The 19,313-nt window shown below is 46.0% G+C and overlaps 1 protein-coding gene across 1 annotated transcript in view; it reads right to left on the bottom strand.

Annotated features, from left to right (window-relative positions):
- LOC141053167 (cytochrome P450 2D17-like) overlaps positions 1 to 19,313 on the bottom strand; it is a 101,337-nt gene that overhangs the window by 48,432 nt on the left and 33,592 nt on the right. Inside the window, exon 5 of the mRNA XM_073550530.1 lies at positions 1,084 to 1,257. Coding sequence (XP_073406631.1) covers positions 1,084 to 1,257 — 174 coding nt within the window. The remainder of the gene's footprint in view (positions 1 to 1,083; positions 1,258 to 19,313) is intronic.

Below are 19,313 nucleotides of genomic sequence, written 5' to 3'. Positions count from 1 at the left end.
GAAAAATCGAATTGTACTCGCAAGAAAAACACATGACAATTGCATTACACTCGTATGACTTTGCAAGAACAAAATTGGAACGATTTTAAAATTGCTAAAGAGACTCCAGCCTTAGAGGTTAGGTGGACTGGTAATACGTAATGTATACCTACAGATTAGATTAAATGGAACCTATAAAATTAATGATTATGAAATATCATATATGGTATATGTAAGGTCTACCTTCACAAGTCTGTTTAATAATTTTTTTCCAGTACCGGTGTCCTAAGTGTTTCAGGTCAGTGTACCATCAGTTTTTTTTCCGGTATGGCTTAAGAAAAATTTATTTCTAAACTTTTCCTATACTTTGCAATGTTCATAGAATCATAGAATGGTAGAGTTGGAAGGGACCTCCTGGGCCATCTGGTCCAACCCCCTGCTTAATGCAGGATTCGCTAAATCATCCCAGACAGATGTCTGTCCAGCCTCTGTTTGAAGACTTCTATTGAAGGAGAACTCACCACCTCTCGTGGCAGCCTGTTCCACTCATTGATCACTTTAACTGTCAAAAAGTTTTTTCTAATATCTAATCTGTGTCTCCTCCCATTCAGTTTCATCCCGTTGCTTCTAATCTTTCCTTGTGCAAATGAGAATAAAGATAATCCTTCTACAATGTGACAGCCCTTGAGATATTTGTAGACAGCTATTAAGTCTCCTCTCAGTCTTCTCTTTTGCAAGCTAAACATTCCCAAATCCTGCAACTTTTCCTCATAAGACAGGGTTTGCAGACCGGTCACCATTCTGGTCGCTCTTTTCTGAACTTGCTAAACTTGCTTGTTAAACACATACAGCACATGTACGGAACACTGATGACAAACGGATGCCATCTGTGTGCTTTACACGGACCCATAGGCTTTTATTGGCCCTTGTTATCCATGCTGCTGGTAAAAAATAGACAAGTCTTCATGTGGTTTGCACAGACACATGTGCAGCACCATAGATTATAATAGGTACATGTGGTATCCATGAAAAAAAACAAAATGAATGCCACATGTACTTGAAACACAGACATGTGGAGGATGGCCTAATACAGTATTTGCTTACCTTTTCTATTTCCTCAAAAAAGGCATCAATGAAGTCCCTCCTGCTTGCGGGATCCCAGGTGTCCCTGTGTTTCTGGATGATCGCTCGTAAAAAGTCTAGGTAAGTGCGTTGGATAGTGAAAAGTTTCTGATGCGGCCCAGGCACCTTCATCAGCCAGGGGAAGAGTTTGTACAGCTAAAGGGAAAACAATTTTGAAAGGATCTTACCCTTCATGAGACCAACTTGCAAAAGATTCAACAGAGTGGAGAGTTCAATGATTGATGAATACAAAAGGAGCACATTTTATGCAACAATATATCAATACAGCAAAACTTTCATGTCAACAGTTTCGTACTTTTGATTCACAAGACATCCAGCAGTTCATTGCCATGATCAATTATATTCCCAACAATGTTGGACACTTGTACTTGAAATCCACCAGGAAATTATTGTGAAAGCAGCCCAACAGTGATCCAATCACATACCTACTTGTCACTATATTGTAAACAGTTATCGGTACACATACAAGTTACATCTATCTATCAGGATTCATATACAGTCATGGCCAAAAGTATTGACACCCCTGCAATTCTGTCAGATAATACTCAGTTTCTTCCTGAAAATGATTGCAAACACAAATTCTTTGGTATTATTATCTTCATTTAATTTGTCTTAAATGAAAAAACACAAAAGAGAATGAAGCAAAAAGCAAAACATTGATCATTTCACACAAAACTCCAAAAATGGGCCGGACAAAAGTATTGGCACCCTCAGCCTAATACTTGGTTGCACAACCTTTAGCCAAAATAACTGCGACCAACCACTTCCGGTAACCATCACTGAGTTTCTTACAATGCTCTGCTGGAATTTTAGACCATTCTTCTTTGGCAAACTACTCCAGGTCCCTGATATTTGAAGGGTGCCTTCTCCAAACTGCCATTTTTAGATCTCTCCACAGGTGTTCTATGGGATTCAGGTCTGGACTCATTGCTGGCCACCTTAGAAGTCTCCAGTGCTTTCTCTCAAACCATTTTCTAGTGCTTTTTGAAGTGTGTTTTGGGTTATTGTCCTGCTGGAAGACCCATGACCTCTGAGGTAGACCCAGCTTTCTCACACTGGGCCCTAAATTATGCTGCAAAATTTGTTGGTAGTCTTCTGACTTCATAATGCCATGCACACGGTCAAGCAGTCCTGTGCCAGAGGCAGCAAAGCAACCCCAAAACATCAGGGAACCTCCGCCATGTTTGACTGTAGGGACCGTGTACTTTTCTATGAATGCCTCTTTTTTCTCCTGTAAACTCTATGTTGATGCTTTTGCCCTAAAAGCTCTACTTTTGTCTCATCTGACCAAAGAACATTCTTCCAAAATGTTTTAGGCTTTTTCAGGTAAGTTTTGGCAAACTCCAGCCTGGCTTTTTTATGTCTCGGGGTAAGAAGTGGAGTCTTCCTGGGTCTCCTACCATACAGTCCCTTTTCATTCAGATGCCGACGGATAGTACGGGTTGACACCGTTGTACCCTCGGACTGCAGGGCAGCTTGAACTTGTTTGGATGTTAGTGGAGGTTCTTTATCCAACATCTGCACAATCTTGCGTTGAAATCTCTTGTCAATTTTTCTTTTCCGGCCACATCTAGGGAGGTTAGCCACAGTGCCGTGGGCTTTAAACTTCTTGATGACACTGCGCACGGTAGACACAGGAACATTCAGGTCTTTGGAGATGGACTTGTAGCCTTGAGATTGCTCATGCTTCCTCACAATTTGGTTTCTCAAGTCCTCAGACAGTTCTTTGGTCTTCTTTCTTTTCTCCATGCTCAATGTGGTACACACAAGGACACAGGACAGAGGTTGAGTCAACTTTAATCCATGTCAACTGGCTGCAAGTGTGATTTAGTTATTGCCAACACCTGTTAGGTGCCACAGGTAAGTTACAGGTGCTGTTAATTACACAAATTAGAGAAGCATCACATGATTTTTCGCACAGTGCCAATACTTTTGTCCACCCTCCTTTTTATGTTTGGTGTGGAATTATATCCAGTTTGGCTTTAGGACAATTCTTTTTGTGTTTTTTCATTTAAGACAAATTAAATGAAGATAATAATACCAAAGAATTTGTGTTTGCAATCATTTTCAGGAAGAAACTGAGTATTATCTGACAGAATTGCAGGGGTGTCAATACTTTTGGCCATGACTGTACTTGTGAATAGAGTTGAGCGACTTTTGGTTTTTTAGGGTCGCGTTTCGTTTCGTGAAACCCGACTTTTCCAAAAGTCGGGTCGAGCAAGATCGTCCGATTATAGGGAAAAGTCGGGGTCGTCCCGAAACACGAAACCCAATGTAAGTCAATGGGGAATAAAAGTCGGCAGTGAGAGGAGGACAGGAAACACACCTACAGTGCCCATTTGAATGCCAAAAGCATCAATTCTTCTTACTTAAGCTTGTCAACCTTAATTAACTTCATAATACAAGTTACGCACTGAAAAATGGGGGTTATTTTGCTAAAGTTGTGGGGAGGGGGGGCTGGCTGCAGGTTTTCATGTGCCCTGGGCGAAAGAGCGCCCCTTTAACACATACCACAACTCATCATGCTCCGATACGGCAGAGAAATAGCGGTATAGTACAATGAAAAATACCTCACTTTTTACATCTCATGACGAGGCCCATCTATTTCTCCATACAGAATCATTGGTCCCATATAATGTTTGAAACAGTATATGATGAGCTCCACATAATGCTACAGTATATGTTGGTCCCCATGGATGAAGCTCCACTGTCTTATGGGCCCAAATAATGCTCCAAACATAATGGGCCCCATTTCTAATGCTCTAGTGTATAATGGGCCCTGTAAATGCTGCCCCAGTGTCTTATGTCCACCTTTGGAATGTTCCAGTGTATGGTGGGCCCCATCTATCATTCTCCAGAGTATAGTGCTCCCCAAAAATTGCTGTCCCAACATTGAAAACAATCAAATAAGTCTCCTCGCTAGGGAATCCCTGTACTTGTCTGGATTCCTCGTCGTCCCCATCTTCCATCTCACTGCACAGTATTTCAACTTTGCAAGTGCTGTGATCCTGGGCAAGCAGGGGGGGCCCACTCGTTGGCGACGGCACTGGCACAGGGCCCCTGATAGTACGGTGGTGTGTCTGATGGCGGGTGGGCCGAACCTGCACTTTCATCTGCAGCTTCCTCTTTGTCACCGTGTAAGATGGAACTGTATATGGGAAGGGTAACCTGAGTTTCATCAGGGTCAGATTCAGGTCGTGTAGCATGCGAGGGGAATGTAGTGGTCTGGGTCAATGTACCAGCAGATTCATCGAGCAGTGGCTGGGCATCAGTGCACTTGTGTCGCCCACAGGAGTACGGTCGCCACAGTGGCATTACCTTCTTCCTAGGGAGTGTGATGTCATGCTTGGGAGCAACGAAGGATCTCTCTAGCAGGTTAACTGATTGGGCGGCGTTATTCCCACGAGTCATGACCCTCCAAACAGCGTTCATGAAGGCAAAGTGTTTCTTTTACTTGGGCAGTATGGTTGCAAAGCTGAACCTTAAAGGAATGTCCAGAAGGGCACCACCAGGAGTGGAGCCTACGGTTAAATTCGACTCCACCTGGGAAACCTCAACCATGCCAGCTACAGAACAGATGCACACATTGCAAGCTTAATTCCGTTAACGAACGAGACTCCGTCATGCCCCACGGTCCGAGTCCGGCTTACTAGAGGGACACGTGAGGCTCTGGCACATGAGATTGGCCAATAACTGGTGTGTCATGCCCTTACATGTCCGTGGCTGCATGTGCGCTACACTGAAAAGGCCAGCGTTTGTCGCTTACAGGTGCAGATAACCCGCTGAACAACGTTAGTGATGGGGATCACTGTTTACAATTATTACCCGCGAACAATGATTTCCCAGTAAGTGCAGGTCAACCGCAGTTCCGGAATTAGGCCTAACCGTCATTCCTGAAAAAATGAAAAACTTACGTGTGCAAACCACAGGTGCTGTAGCTTGCTTAACAGCTCGCCAGCCGTTCTCACGCCCAGTATGGATTACATGTGATTGCACAAAGGTGAGAAAGGGTACCGTATCCCCAGATAACATGTATGGATAGCGTACACATTCAAAATATATGTCTATACATCAGGAGGCAGGCTCAGACGGTGTTAGGCCCAGTATGGATTGCACGCGATTGCACAAAGGTTAGAAAGGGTACCGTTTCGCCGGATAACATGTTTGGATAGCGTACACATTCAAAATATATGTCTCAGGAGGCAGGCTCAGACGGTGTTAGGCCCAGTATGGATTGCACGTGATTGCACAAAGGTTAGAAAGGGTACCGTATCCCCGGATAACATGTATGGATAGCGTACACATTCAAAATATATGTCTCAGGAGGCAGGCTCAGACGGTGTTAGGCCCAGTATGGATTGCACGTGATTGCACAAAGGTTAGAAAGGGTACCGTATCCCCGGATAACATGTATGGATAGCGTACACATTCAAAATATATGTCTCAGGAGGCAGACTCAGACGGTGTTAGGCCCAGTATGGATTGCACGTGATTGCACAAAGGTTAGAAAGGGTACCGTTTCCCCGGATAACATGTATGGATAGCGTACACATTCAAAATATATGTCTCAGGAGGCAGGCTCAGACGGTGTTAGGCCCAGTATGGATTGCACGTGATTGCACAAAGGTTAGAAAGGGTACCGTTTCCCCGGATAACATGTATGGATAGCGTACACATTCAAAATATATGTCTATACATCAGGAGGCAGGCTCAGACGGTGTCAGGCACAGTATGGATTTGACGGCCCAGACTACACAGCGGAGGAGCAGGGAGAGGTAAAGATTGCAAATGCTGGGGCCCTGCCCAAGCAAGGGGGGCCCACTCGTGGGCGTCGGTACTGGCACTGGGCCCCTCATAGTACGGCGGTGTGTCTGACGGCGGGTGTGCACCACCACCGTCAGAGACACTTGGTTGCACTATGAAGGACCCTGTACCAGTGCCCGCGCCCAAGAGTCGGCCTACCAACCTGTCCAGGGCAACGGCACTCGCACGGTGTCGTGCGCTAGGTGGTGACCCTGGCCATGGGGGGGGAGGCAGCACAGTTAGGGAGTTTTAGAAAGTGGCATATGTTGATGTTGGACATTCAGCTGATGCAAAAGGTGAAATAGGTCAAGTCCCAGGAAGAGGTGGACCAAAGCAAGCCATTTTTCTGTCACCCTATGTGTCATCAGAGGAAGGTGGGACAAAATCCTTGGAAACCCATGCGTGGTTCATTGTAATGAAGGTTAGATCATCCACATTTTGGGTTGACAGACGGGTCCTTTTTTCTGTCAGGATTGATCCAGCTGCACTGAAGACTCTTTCCGATAGCACACTTGCAGCTGGGCAAGCGAGCTCCTGTAAGGCATATTGTGCCAATTCAGGCCAGGTGTCCAGTTTAGCGGCCCAATAGTCAAAGGGGAATGACCTGTGTGGGAGAACATCGATATGGGAGGAAAAGTAGTTTGTAACCATAGTTGACAACTGCTGTCTCCTGTCACTTTCCATCGATGCAGTATTACCAGTTGTGTGAGCGGTACTTGAAAAATCAGTCCACAACATTGTTATGAAACCCCTGTCTCCAACGCCACTTCTGCTGTGTGCACCACGAACACCTCTGCCAAGCTGCCCCCGGCCCGTACGGCTCGTGTGAGAACCATCACCGCTGCTGTGTGCTGGGAATGCCTCAAGCAACCGATTTACCAGAGTTGCTTGTTTATTAGCCAATATTAGGTCAAGGTTCTCCTGTGGCATGATGTTTTGTAATTTGCCTTTATAGCGTGGATCCAGGATGCTGGCGAACCAGTAGTCGTCATCGTTCATCATTTTGGCAATGCGTGGGTCCCTTTTTAGGATCTGCAAGGCATAATCTGACATGTGGGCCAATGTTCCCGGTGTCAATGATGCACAGCGAGTGCTGGTTGGAGGAGCACTTTCTGGCAAATCCACATCCCTCCAGTCACGCACAAACCCTGTACCAGACCTTGCCACGCCAACATTTTCACTTGCCCCACGAGATGCATCCTCCTCCCCTAAGTAATCATCCCCATCATCCTCCTCCTCCTCCTCTTCTTCCTCCACCTCGTCCAGGAGAGGTCCCTGAGCAGACAATGGCTGAATGTCATCAAGGATTCCCTCCTCCTCTTCCTCCTCATCAACATCGGCTGCAGACGCCTGCTCCTTAAGGTGCGTCAAAGTTTGCATGAGCAGACGCATAAGTGGGATGCTCATGCTTAGGATGGCGTCGTCTGCGCTTACCAGCCGTGTGCATTCCTCAAAACACTGAAGGACTTTACAGAGGTCTTTCAGCTTCGACCACTGCACACCTGTCAACTCCATGTCTGCTCTCAAAGTGCCTGGCCGTGTATCCTCCCAAAAATGCATTATGGCCTGCCTCTGCTCGCACAGCCGCTCCACCATGTGCAGGGTGGAGTTCCACCTTGTTGCAATGTCGATAATGAGGCGGTGGTTGGGAAGGTGGAGCAATCGCTGCAGCTTCTGCATACGAACGGAGTGTACAGGCGACCGGCGGATGTGCGCGCACAGTCTTCGCACCTTCTGGAGCAGGGCTGTTAACTCCGGATAATTTTTGAGGAAGCACTGCACCACCAGGTTCAAGGTGTGAGCCAAGCAAGGTATATGGCTGAGTTTTGAAAGGGCTATGGCTGCCACAAAATTACGGCCGTTATCACTAACTACCTTGCCTGCCTCAAGATGTACACTGCCCAGCCATGACTCAGTTTGTCGCTTCAAGTACTCGGCCAGCACCTCGGCGGTGTGTCTGTTGCCCAAACACATCATCTGCAACACAGCCTGCTGACGCTTTCCACTAGCTGCTCGATAGGGGGACACATCGTGTGCAACAGTGGCAGCTGCAGATGGAGTGCTCGTACGACTGCGCTCTGTGGACGAGCTTTCGCTTCTGGAGGAGGAAGAGGAGGGTCGAACGCCTACAGCCAACTGTTTCCTATACCGTGGGCTAGGCAGCACTGTCCCACCACCGCTGTCCCCTGTGGACCCTGCATCCACCACATTAACCCAGTGCGCAGTGATGGACACGTAACGGCCCTGGCCATGCCGACTGGACCATGCATCAGTTGTGAGGTGCACCTTTCCGCTCACTGACTGCTTGAGTGCATGGACAATGCGGTCTTTCACATAATGGTGGAGGGCTGGGATGGCTTTGTGAGAGAAGAAGTGGCGACTGGGTAGGTCATAGTGTGGTACTGCATAGGCCATGAGTTCGCGGAAAGCTGTGCTTTCCACCAACCGAAAGGGCATCATCTCAAACGAGATTAGTTTGGCAATGTGGGCATTCAAACCCAGTGTACGCGGATGAGAGACTGAGTACTTTCTTGACCTACTCATAGTGTCTGGGAGGGTGAGCTGGACTTGAGAGCTGCATATGGTGGAAGTAGTGGTGGACAGGGCGGACTGAGAGAGGGTTGATGATGGTGATGGAGTTGGTGTTCTTTCTGATGGCCTAGAATCAGTCTTTCGTTGATATAACAGTGGGATTCCCTGACTGCTGTGGCCTTGCAACGACACCTCAACATTTGCTGCTGTGCTAACCGGTGGGCTTACAGTGGGGGAAACAATGTAGCGTTGCTGACTACCTTCGTTGTGATCAGTTGCACATGTGGCACTTGAGGTTTGGTGTTGTGTCCACGCTTGCAAGTGCATGCTGGTTAAATGTCTAAGCATGCAACTGGTATTCAAATTTTTCAGATTTTTCCCTCGGCTAAAGGTCTTTGCGCACTTCTTACAGATAACCTTGGCATGATCATGAGGATTTTGTTCAAAAAAGTGCCACACTGCACTCTTCCTACTTTGGCAGACATTTTGCGGCCTAGCACGCTGTGATCTTTTGACCCTCTGGACAAGCTGTCCAGCAACTCTTTTGATGTTTGGAACCTGTCTTTGGAGTGCTCCGGGCCTGCCAGATAACAGCTGTTGCGATGTCGATGTCTGCTGTGGATGCTCCTCATCTGAGCTATTGGAAGCAGCACCCTCTTCCCCCAATGGATGCCAATCTGGGTCAACAACTGGGTCATCCATCACCTCCTCTTCTATGTCATGTGCACCTTCCTCTGTGTCACCGTGTATGGTGGTATAGTGTGCGGGAAGGGGCACCTGAGTCTCATCAGGGTCAGAATCTGGCTCTGTACACTGCGAGGACAATGTAGTGCTCTGAGTGAATGTACCAGCAGAATCATCCATCAGCGGCTGTGCATCAGTGCACTCTATGTCAGATTCATCTTGGCCTGGTTAATTCACCATTTCACTTGATAATCCAGGCATGGTATGTGAAAACAGCTCCATGGAGTAATCAGTAGTATGGCCTGCGTCATCCTTCAATCTTGGTTGGGGTGAAGGACACAAGGAAAGGTGTGGTTCATGAACATGAGCCTCCAATGACGACTCAGAGTTTTTACTTTTTACAACTGAAGAAGAGGAGGCGATAGAGCTGGAGGCTGAGTCAGCAATGTAAGACAAAACTTTTTCCTGATGCTCTGGCTTTAAAAGCGGTTTGCCAACTCCTAGAAAACTAAGCGTTCGAGGCCTTATGTAGCCAGACGATGACGCAGGCTCAACACCTCCTGCATTCGGTCCTATTTTGCTCTTGCCACTACCATCAGATCCACCACCAACACCATCATTACCAGCTGCCAACCCCCGCCCAATTCCACGGCCTCTTCACCAGCCTTCCTCATTTTTGGTAGAAATGTAGACAAAATCCAACAAACTATATAGTAATGTAAAACAAGGTACAAGGTGTCTATAGGACAGGGGAGATTTTGAATTTCTGCAGACACTTGTGGACACTGGACACTTTTGGATTGTGTGAGGCCCACTGATATCTGAGCGCTATGTGACAGGCTCGATGGCACAGCTGTGACCAAAGTGACTAGAGGATAAGCGAGATTTTGAATCTCTGCACACACTTTTGGACACTGGACACTTTTGGATTGTGTGAGGCCCAATGAATATCTGAGCGCTATGTGACAGGCTCGATGGCACAGCTGTGACCAAAGTGACTAGAGGATAAGGGAGATTTTGAATCTCTGCACACACTTTTGGACACTGGACACTTTTGGATTGTGTGAGGCCCAATGAATATCTGAGCGCTATGTGACAGGCTCGATGGCACAGCTGTGACCAAAGTGACTAGAGGATAAGGGAGATTTTGAATCTCTGCACACACTTTTGGACACTGGACACTTCTGGATTGTGTGAGGCCCAATGAATATCTGAGCGCTATGTGACAGGCTCGATGGCACAGCTGTGACCAAAGTGACTAGAGGATAAGGGAGATTTTGAATCTCTGCACACACTTTTGGACACTGGACACTTTTGGATTGTGTGAGGCCCAATGAATATCTGAGCGCTATGTGACAGGCTCGATGGCACAGCTGTGACCAAAGTGACTAGAGGATAAGGGAGATTTTGAATCTCTGCACACACTTTTGGACACTGGACACTTTTGGATTGTGTGAGGCCCAATGAATATCTGAGCGCTATGTGACAGGCTCGATGGCACAGCTGTAACCAAAGTGACTAGAGGATAAGGGAGATTTTGAATCTCTGCACACACTTTTGGACACTGGACACTTTTGGATTGTGTGAGGCCCGATGAATATCTGAGCGCTATGTGACAGGCTCGATGGCACAGCTGTGACCAATGTGACTAGAGGATAAGGGAGATTTTGAATCTCTGCACACACTTTTGGACACTGGACACTTTTGGATTGTGTTGGGCCCAATGAATATCTGAGCGCTATGTGACAGGCTCGATGGCACAGCTGTGACCAAAGTGACTAGAGGATAAGGGAGATTTTGAATCTCTGCACACACTTTTGGACACTGGACACTTTTGGATTGTGTGAGGCCCAATGAATATCTGAGCGCTATGTGACAGGCTCGATGGCACAGCTGTGACCAAAGTGACTAGAGGATAAGGGAGATTTTGAATCTCTGCACACACTTTTGGACACTGGACACTTTTGGATTGTGTGAGGCCCAATGAATATCTGAGCGCTATGTGACAGGCTCGATGGCACAGCTGTGACCAAAGTGACTAGAGGATAAGGGAGATTTTGAATCTCTGCACACACTTTTGGACACTGGACACTTTTGGATTGTGTGAGGCCCACTGATATCTGAGCGCTATGTCACTGGCTCGATGGCACAGCTGTGACAAAAGTGACTAGAGGATAAGGGAGATTGGATTGCTTTTAAAAAAGCAGTTTGCAGAGCAGTGGGTAAACAGCAATGCCAGCCTGTCAGGAAGCCTTAAAAGGCAGCCCAACAACCAACACCACTGATACACCACAATATAGCCTCCCCTTGCACTGCACACACAGTGACTGGTGTGTTGTGCAGGCCAAATTGCTAGCAGCAGAAGCAGTTTTTTTTTCTTCTCAGCAGGACAAAAAAAAAAAATTGGGATTGCTTTTAAAAAAGCAGTTTGCGGAGCAGTGGGTAAACAGCAATGCAGGAATGTCAGGAAGCCTTAGAAGGCAGCCCAACAACCAACACCACTGATACACCACTATATAGCCTCCCCTTGCACTGCACACACAGTGACTTGTGTGTTGTGCAGGCCAAATCGCTAGCAGCAGAAGCAGTTTTTTTGTCTTCTTCCCTGCCTAACGCTCTCCCTACAGAATCAGCAGCAACCTCTCCCTATACTGAGATCGGCAGAAGTAAGATGGAGGTCGGCGTGCACGCCCTTTTATACCCCCTGTGACGCCCACCAAAGCAAGCCAATCACTTGCATGCCCTTCTGAAAGATGGTGGTGACCCGTGCCTATGTCATCACGTTGCCCACAGTGTCCGTGGATCCTGATTAGCTGAAAAAGAGCGCAAAACAAACTTTTGAAACGCGACTTTGGCGCGTAAGTCGCCGACCTCGTGGCCGACCTCATCCTAGGGTCGGGTTTCGTTTCATGAAACCCGACTTTGCCAAAAGTCGGCGACTTTTGAAATTTTTCGACCCGTTTCGCTCAACTCTACTTGTGAAATAACTGAAATAAGTGATAAATCCTATTTGTGGGAGGATGATAATACACTGTTCAAAAAAACAAAGGGAACACTAAAATATCACATCCAAGATATCACTGAATGAAATATTCCAGTTGCAAATCTTTATTCATTACATAGTGAAATGAGAAAAATAAAAATGATCAATGTAAATCAAAATTAATATCCTTTGGAGGTCTGGATTTGGAATGATACTCAAAATCAAAGTGGAAATTCAAATTACAGGCTGATCCAACTTCAATGGAAATGCCTCAAGGCAAGAAAATTGTCACGAGGGTCTCAGATCCCCCTTGAAGACCTGAAATCAGACAGTCACATCTGGTAATGAATCAAAGGTCTTCTTTAGAAATGGTGAGATTTGCCTTCCACATTAAAAGGATTTAGTTTCCTCTAGTGCTGAAGAGTTTAACGACCCTTTCTATGCTAGTCAGAAACATGCAGCTCCATTTCAGCTGCTACTGATATGATCATTACCTCTTCATATAAAAACTAGTCAGATCCTCTGTGCACACAGACGGCCGCTGGGAAGAAGCGGCTACTGTAAGCCGCTGTCCCCTATTGGCTGGTGCTGAAGCCGGCTGTCATTCTCCCTGCTCTGCCTGCGAGCAGAGGAGAACAATGTGCGGTATATTAAAGTCCGAACGACAGCAGATGCTACCCCCATCATCCGATTCCTCCTGTCATTCGGACTTTAATATACCGCTCATAGTTCTACTCTGCTCTCAGGCAGAGCAGGGAGAATGACAGCCGGCTTCAGCACCAGCTGCCGGGGGACAGAGGGTTAACAGTAGTGCTACTTCCCCAGTGGCCGTCCGTGTGTCCATGTGGTACTGATGCGGTACACGGGTGCCACTCGGTACCAGAAATATCAGGACGTGTGAAACCGGCCTTATTGTTAGTTATTGCTTTTGTATGATAGAGGTTTTCTGTTATCCCTGTTTTGTCTTTGGGTCTTGTTTACTATACATTTCTGTCTCAAGCCTCATGTAGTGGGGGAGGGGACAGATCAATGTTTAAAAGGAGCATAGCATAGTAAGGTTGGATACTCGGGGCCTCTCTACCTTCAAGAGTACCTTTGGGACTGGGATAGTTAGGGTCCCAGTTCCAGGGACAGTTTGAGGCCCCCCTTCCTTACCGAAGATTGTCACAGCGTGACAGAAATGATGCTCAGTAGTGTGTCTGGCCTACATATGTCTGTATGACATTGGGCTTGCTCCTGATGAGGTGGTGGATGTTCTCCTAAGGGATTTCCTCGCAGACCTAGATTAAAGCATCAGTCAACTCCTGGACAGTCTGCGGTGAAACATGGCGTTAGTGGATGGAACGAGACATGATGTCTTGATTTGATTCAAGTTTGGGTAACAGGCAGGCCAATACATAGCATCAAAGCCTTCATCATGCAGGAACTGCTGATCCACTTGATCCACTTGTTGTAGATTGTAAGCTTGCGAGCAGGGACCTCACTCCTAATGTCACTGTTTGAATTGTCTTAACTTGTATTGAATTTATTGTCTGTACATGTCCCCGCTTAATTGTAAAGTGCTGCGGAATATGTTGGCGCTATATAAATAAAAATTATTAATATTATTATTATCCACTTCATCTCCATGAGGCCTAGCTTTGTCATGCATAAGAAGGAACCCAGAGCCCACTGCACATGCATATGGAGTCACAATGAATCTGAGGATCTCATTTTGATACCTAATGGCAGTCAAGCAGGGCCGGACTGGCCATCTGGCAATTCTGACAAATGCCAGAAGGGCCTGTCTGGTCTTGAGCCACTTTGGCTGTTACATTGTTATCGGGATCTGCCTCCTCAAGACACCCACACTGTTAGCAGTTGTTACACAGCACAAAGTCGCTTGCTTCATCACCTACTCCAGCAGGCCACAGGCATTCCTTTTGTCTGTGACCTGCCGAGACCAGCACTAACATGGTAACATAAAAAACTGTAAAACTGTAAAAGTTGAACCATGAATTACCAAGAATGATTACTCTAGATCACTGAAACTGCATTTCTGCAATAGAAAATGGGAAAAAAATGAAAAGAAAAGAAAGCAGCTCTGTATATATGAAATATTCATCTGCAAAAATGCTATGAAAAACACAGCAAAAAAGAAGGTATTTAGCACATAGATTGGCCAATATATGTGAACTCAACTGCCATGTCAAGGCATCCTTCAAAGTTGGGTCCCTGTCCTCAAATGTCACCTCTACTGGGCAAAATAGCCTACAATTTATGGGGCAGGAATGGACCAGCTAACTACTTAAAATCACCTGTAGCTGATAGGAGTGGGAGTCAACATGTCCAAAAAGGGTTTGATACAAATAGATAAAAAGAGCAGCACATCCAAGCTAGTGTGAACAGGTGCCAACCAAAAAAGGGTATAACTTGAAAAACAATAAAGGTTACACCATCAATTATCAAGAATGATTACTCTAGAACATTGAAACTATATTACTGCCATAGAAAATGGGGAAAAAAAGGAAAAAAGTGTTATATAGTGTATATATGAAATATTTTTCTGCAAAATTGCTATGAAAAATACAGTAAAATAGTGCATAGATTGGAGAAAATATGTGAGCTCCATTGCCATCATTCAAAGGTGGGTCCCTGTCGTGATATGTCACCTCTCCTTGGCAAAAAAGCTAAATCTCTAATGGTGTAATAGTTATTGCAAGTCTTTAATAGGATTAGTCTTTTTATATAGGCCAAAGGAACTTTTTGAGCTGCCTAGGCTCCAGGGCCCAGGTGCGATTGCAACCCTCACACCTACTGTAGTTTTGTACCTGATCATTTTCCTGCAAGTATGCAATTTGCATAAATGCGGTCACGTGCTGACTAGATGTGCACGGCCTCGCTCAATACAAGTGAAATTAGCAAAGCCATGATGACCCGCTCCCAATGCCGGTGCTGGAGAATCCTCACAGTGTGCGCTATGAGGATTCAGAAGTCTGAAGTTACATAGACTTTAACCTCAACCGCTTTAAAAATCAGTATGGTGGTATTATTATAACTGTATATGCTGGTAATATTTGGTTATGGTTTGCTGGTATTTGTCTGTAATATTGAAATATTATTTTGATCTTATAATTATTTAATCATACATAGCAATATTATTGATATTATTAGAAAAATTGGTGTTACGATCCATTTTTGTATTTGTGGCAACTCTGGTTCCACTATGTTTTAAATGTAGCTTTTTCCTTTCAGGACCAGCAGGGGTCAGTTCCCCTCGCTGGCAATCTGTTGCAACTGCAGAGTTGCTAGGTCAGCTGATGTGGATAGTGAACACTCCCAGCATCCTGGTCACCTGATGCATCAGCTGACTGTTGGTGATATAGTTATTCTATGGAGACCAGCCGTGCAGTTGCAGCTCTCTGGTGTCAGCTACTTCTGGAGTTTGGAGTCATGTTTCGGTGTCATCTGCGGTGTGGAGCTTGGCAGTTGAGTCTGGAAGCTAAGTGTGGTGTTTTTTCCTCATCTGCCTCGTGTTTGTCACTGTCCCCTGTGTTTTTCCATCTGCAGTAGTAAGGTTAGTGCCCTTGCTAGCCAGTGCACTAGCCAGGGCAGTGCTAGGTGACAGCGAGGGACCAGGTTCCTGATGGCAGTGGGGGGAAGGACCCACTTAGGGAGCTAGGGGAGTGTAGGGACAGGCTCAGTTTTGAGCTCAGGTGGTGATCATCCCCATTTCCCTATCAGTAGGGCATTCCTCTCCCCATTTCTATCCCGTTGTGTGTCGTGCCATCCGCTGACCGACCTCCCCATTGAATCGCTATATATATCGTGACATTTGGTCTTCTAATCTTGATTTCCTCCAGGCAGGGTAATATTAGTAATATTTCCCCATCTGAGGTTCAGGGGCGAGGACAGGATGGGCCTGTGTGATTTTAAATGCCAGGGCGGAATTTCAATCCCAGTCCGTCCCTGCAGTCAGGGCACCTCTGGTTATCACATGGAGGGCTGTGCAGCCCTCTAAATAAATGCCTCCCCACACTTTTACTGACTTTTACATTGACTGCCAAACTGGTCATGCTGGAGAATATTACAGGCAGCAGAACATTCTCCACAGCATCTCAAGACTCTGTCACATGTGCTCAATGTGAACCTGCTCTCATCTGTGAAGAGCACAGGGCGCAAATGTCGAATCTGCCAATCTTTGTGTTCTCTAGCAAATGCAAATCGCCCTGCACGGTGTTGGGCTGTAAGCTCAACACCCACTTCTGGACGTCAGACCTTCATACCACCTTCATGGAGTCAGTTTCTGACAGTTTGAGCAGACACATGGATGTTAGTGTCCTGCTGAAGGTCATTTTGCAAGGCTCTGGTACTGCTCCTCCTGTTCCTTCTTGCATAAAGGAAGAGGTAGCGGTCCTGCTGCCGGGTTTTTGCTCTCCTACGGCCTCCTCCACATCTCCTGGTGTACTGGCCTGTCTCATGGTATCTGCTACATGCTTTGGACACTATGCTGACAGACACAGCTACTCTTATTGCCACAGCTGCATTGATGTGCCATCCTGGATAAGCTGCACTACCTGAACAACTTTTATGGGTGTAACAATTATGTGGGTACTATGGAATCAGACTGCGTGGGATAAAACAAATCTGAGACCAAAGTTGAGACAAATAAGTGTATTTAACAAAGCAAGAAGTGAAACAAAAACTGACAGAGATTTTCCTGTAATTGTAACGAAGTGCACAGCACAAAACAGAAATGTTCAGCAAACTTAATAGTGGGGCGTGATCGCTAATACACACAAGTCCAATAGTAATATGAAGTCAGAGTATGCATGGCACTTAACATAGAAATCCAGCAATTCTATGAAGCAAAAGTGCGCACGGCTCTTAAACGTAGAAGTCCAGCAATAATGTGAGCAAGAGTGCGCACAGCACTTAGCGCAGAAGTCCAGCAATAATATGAGCAAGAGTGCGCATAGCACTTAACATAGAAATCCAGCAATACACAGGTGGAGAATTAACTGGAGAAGGTTACTAAATGTACCTTTTGGGCTGAAAAGTCCCGCACAAGTCCACCACCGCAGCCCACACAGACACAGTCCAAGAAGTGATAACGGTGTCAGAATCTCTTACTGACCACAGCAGTTCCAAAGATGAGTAGCTGCACACTAGAAATCCAGACAATAAGTAACACCGGCCAGGATCAGGAAGTCGCACAGAGGACTGAAGGCAACTGTAAGTGGAGAAGCAGAGCACTGAGTAACGAGCACCAGCAGCAACTCCAGAAGCAGACCAGGAGGAAGCTCAGAAGCCAGCAGCAACAAAATACTCAGGCAAGGAGGATCTCCTGAGCCGGATATACGTAACAGGACAGACAAGAAGTTCAAGGGCAGGGCGAAGTATCAGATTCCATCTTGGACAAGGGCAAAACAGGCTCCATGAAACATCTGGAACCCTTACCGTGGGTTGTAGACATTGCCTCATGCTACTGTACAGTTCTTCTAGGGGTGAGAGCAATGAAAAAATGTAAAAGTGACCAAAGCAACAGCCAAAAAGGATAAGAACAGAGAAATGGTTTGTGGTCCCCCCTGCAGGACCACTCCACACACTTATAGAGGTTGTCTTGCTAATTGCCTATCATTTCTATATGTTGTCTGTTCCATTTGCACAACAGCAAGTGAAAATTGATTCACAATCAGTGTTGCTTCATAACTGAACAGGTTGATTTCACAGAAGTGTTACTGACTTAGAATTACATTGTGCTATTTAACCCCTTCACAACATGCGCCATATATATATGGCGCTGTGGGAGTTGCGTTCCTGCAAAGTTCTGTAGATATATGTGAGAGCTGAGAGCTGACACCCTGCAGCAATGCCCACGATCGGTTCTTTCACAATTTTACGAGATGCGTAATGGTATTTAAAAAATTTAAAAAAAAACAATTCCTGAATTGCTGTTTTTTTGTTCATTCTCTCCCCCCAAGAAGGAATAGAAAGCAATCAAAAACATGTCATGGGCTCAATGGTACCAATAATAACATCAACTCATCCCACCAAAAACAAGCCCTCACATAACTCTGTCGACTAAAATATGGAAAGAATATCGCTCCCAAAATATGGTGATCCAAAAACTAGTTTTTGCAGTAAAAAAGTGTCTTTTAGTGTATGACAACTGCCAAAAAAAATAATTAAATCTGGTATTGCTGTAATCGCTGTAGGGATTTGTACTCACTCAGGTGCGCTAGAGGAAAATAGGGAAAGTCCATGCGGATTTATTAACTCCATAAACCCAGCAGTCACAACAACCGGTAAATGGCCTTTAGAGCAGGGAAAAACAAAGCATCAGTGTCTCTAACACTGTTCTTTAGCTCCTCCGAGAGATATATGGGAGTTCCTGCTCTTCCAAGACACCAGCCTGGAGGCTCGGTCTGGAGCCACACACACAGGAGGCCTTCTACCTCCCAAGTCACAGAACATGTGCTAAACCACAGCCTCCATTATGTAAGCTGTAACCACACCCACAGGTGAGGTACATATCACATGGGCTGGTCACGTGATTGTGACATCACTGCAGGTCCTCAAACACCTGCAAGTCCTGCAGGCAAAAGAGGTACATTGAGCATCCTAACCCAGAAATAAGGTATGTGGGTAGCCAGACCCACCCATCTCTCATAGCTACCCACAATCCGGACACAAGTGTACTAAACGACAACTTAGTGCTTATGTGCACTAAAGAAAAATACTCCGGGTTACATTACAGGGAGCAGCCATCCCTGTGACACATACCTCCCATTGATTACACGGCCATTAGCCTCCTTACATTCCTCACCCCTCTGCCTAAAGCTTTGGGGCTTGGCACCTTCCATTACCCAACCAGAGACCCTTCTCGGTCGTCTTTGAAAGTCGGGCCCTTTCACTGAACCTTTTTGGAACAAGGTATCATCTGACTCCATCACCTCCTCTGGTAGAGTTACCCCTTTGTCAGACAACCACCACCCCCGGCGGTCAGTACAGTATGGCAATTCCCTTGCCCCAATACCTACTGTCTGGTCTGACTCTTTGACACCATGTCCACTACAGGGTCTCCTGCCTAGGCTACTCAGCACTGAGTTAGAGGAGTCACTACTACTCTGTGTCCATCAGGCCACCTTTGGTTGTCTCTCTGTTGTCAATTTCTCCTATTGTTTTTATTAACCAGAGACCAGTCATT

This window comes from Dendrobates tinctorius, unplaced genomic scaffold (genome assembly GCF_039654945.1).
Source record: "Dendrobates tinctorius isolate UK_male_01 unplaced genomic scaffold, ASM3965494v1 ptg000165l, whole genome shotgun sequence".
Classification (NCBI taxonomy): Eukaryota; Metazoa; Chordata; class Amphibia; order Anura; family Dendrobatidae; genus Dendrobates; species Dendrobates tinctorius.
Note: the sequence above shows the minus strand (reverse complement) of the source record. Positions and strands in the feature narration are given on the sequence as shown.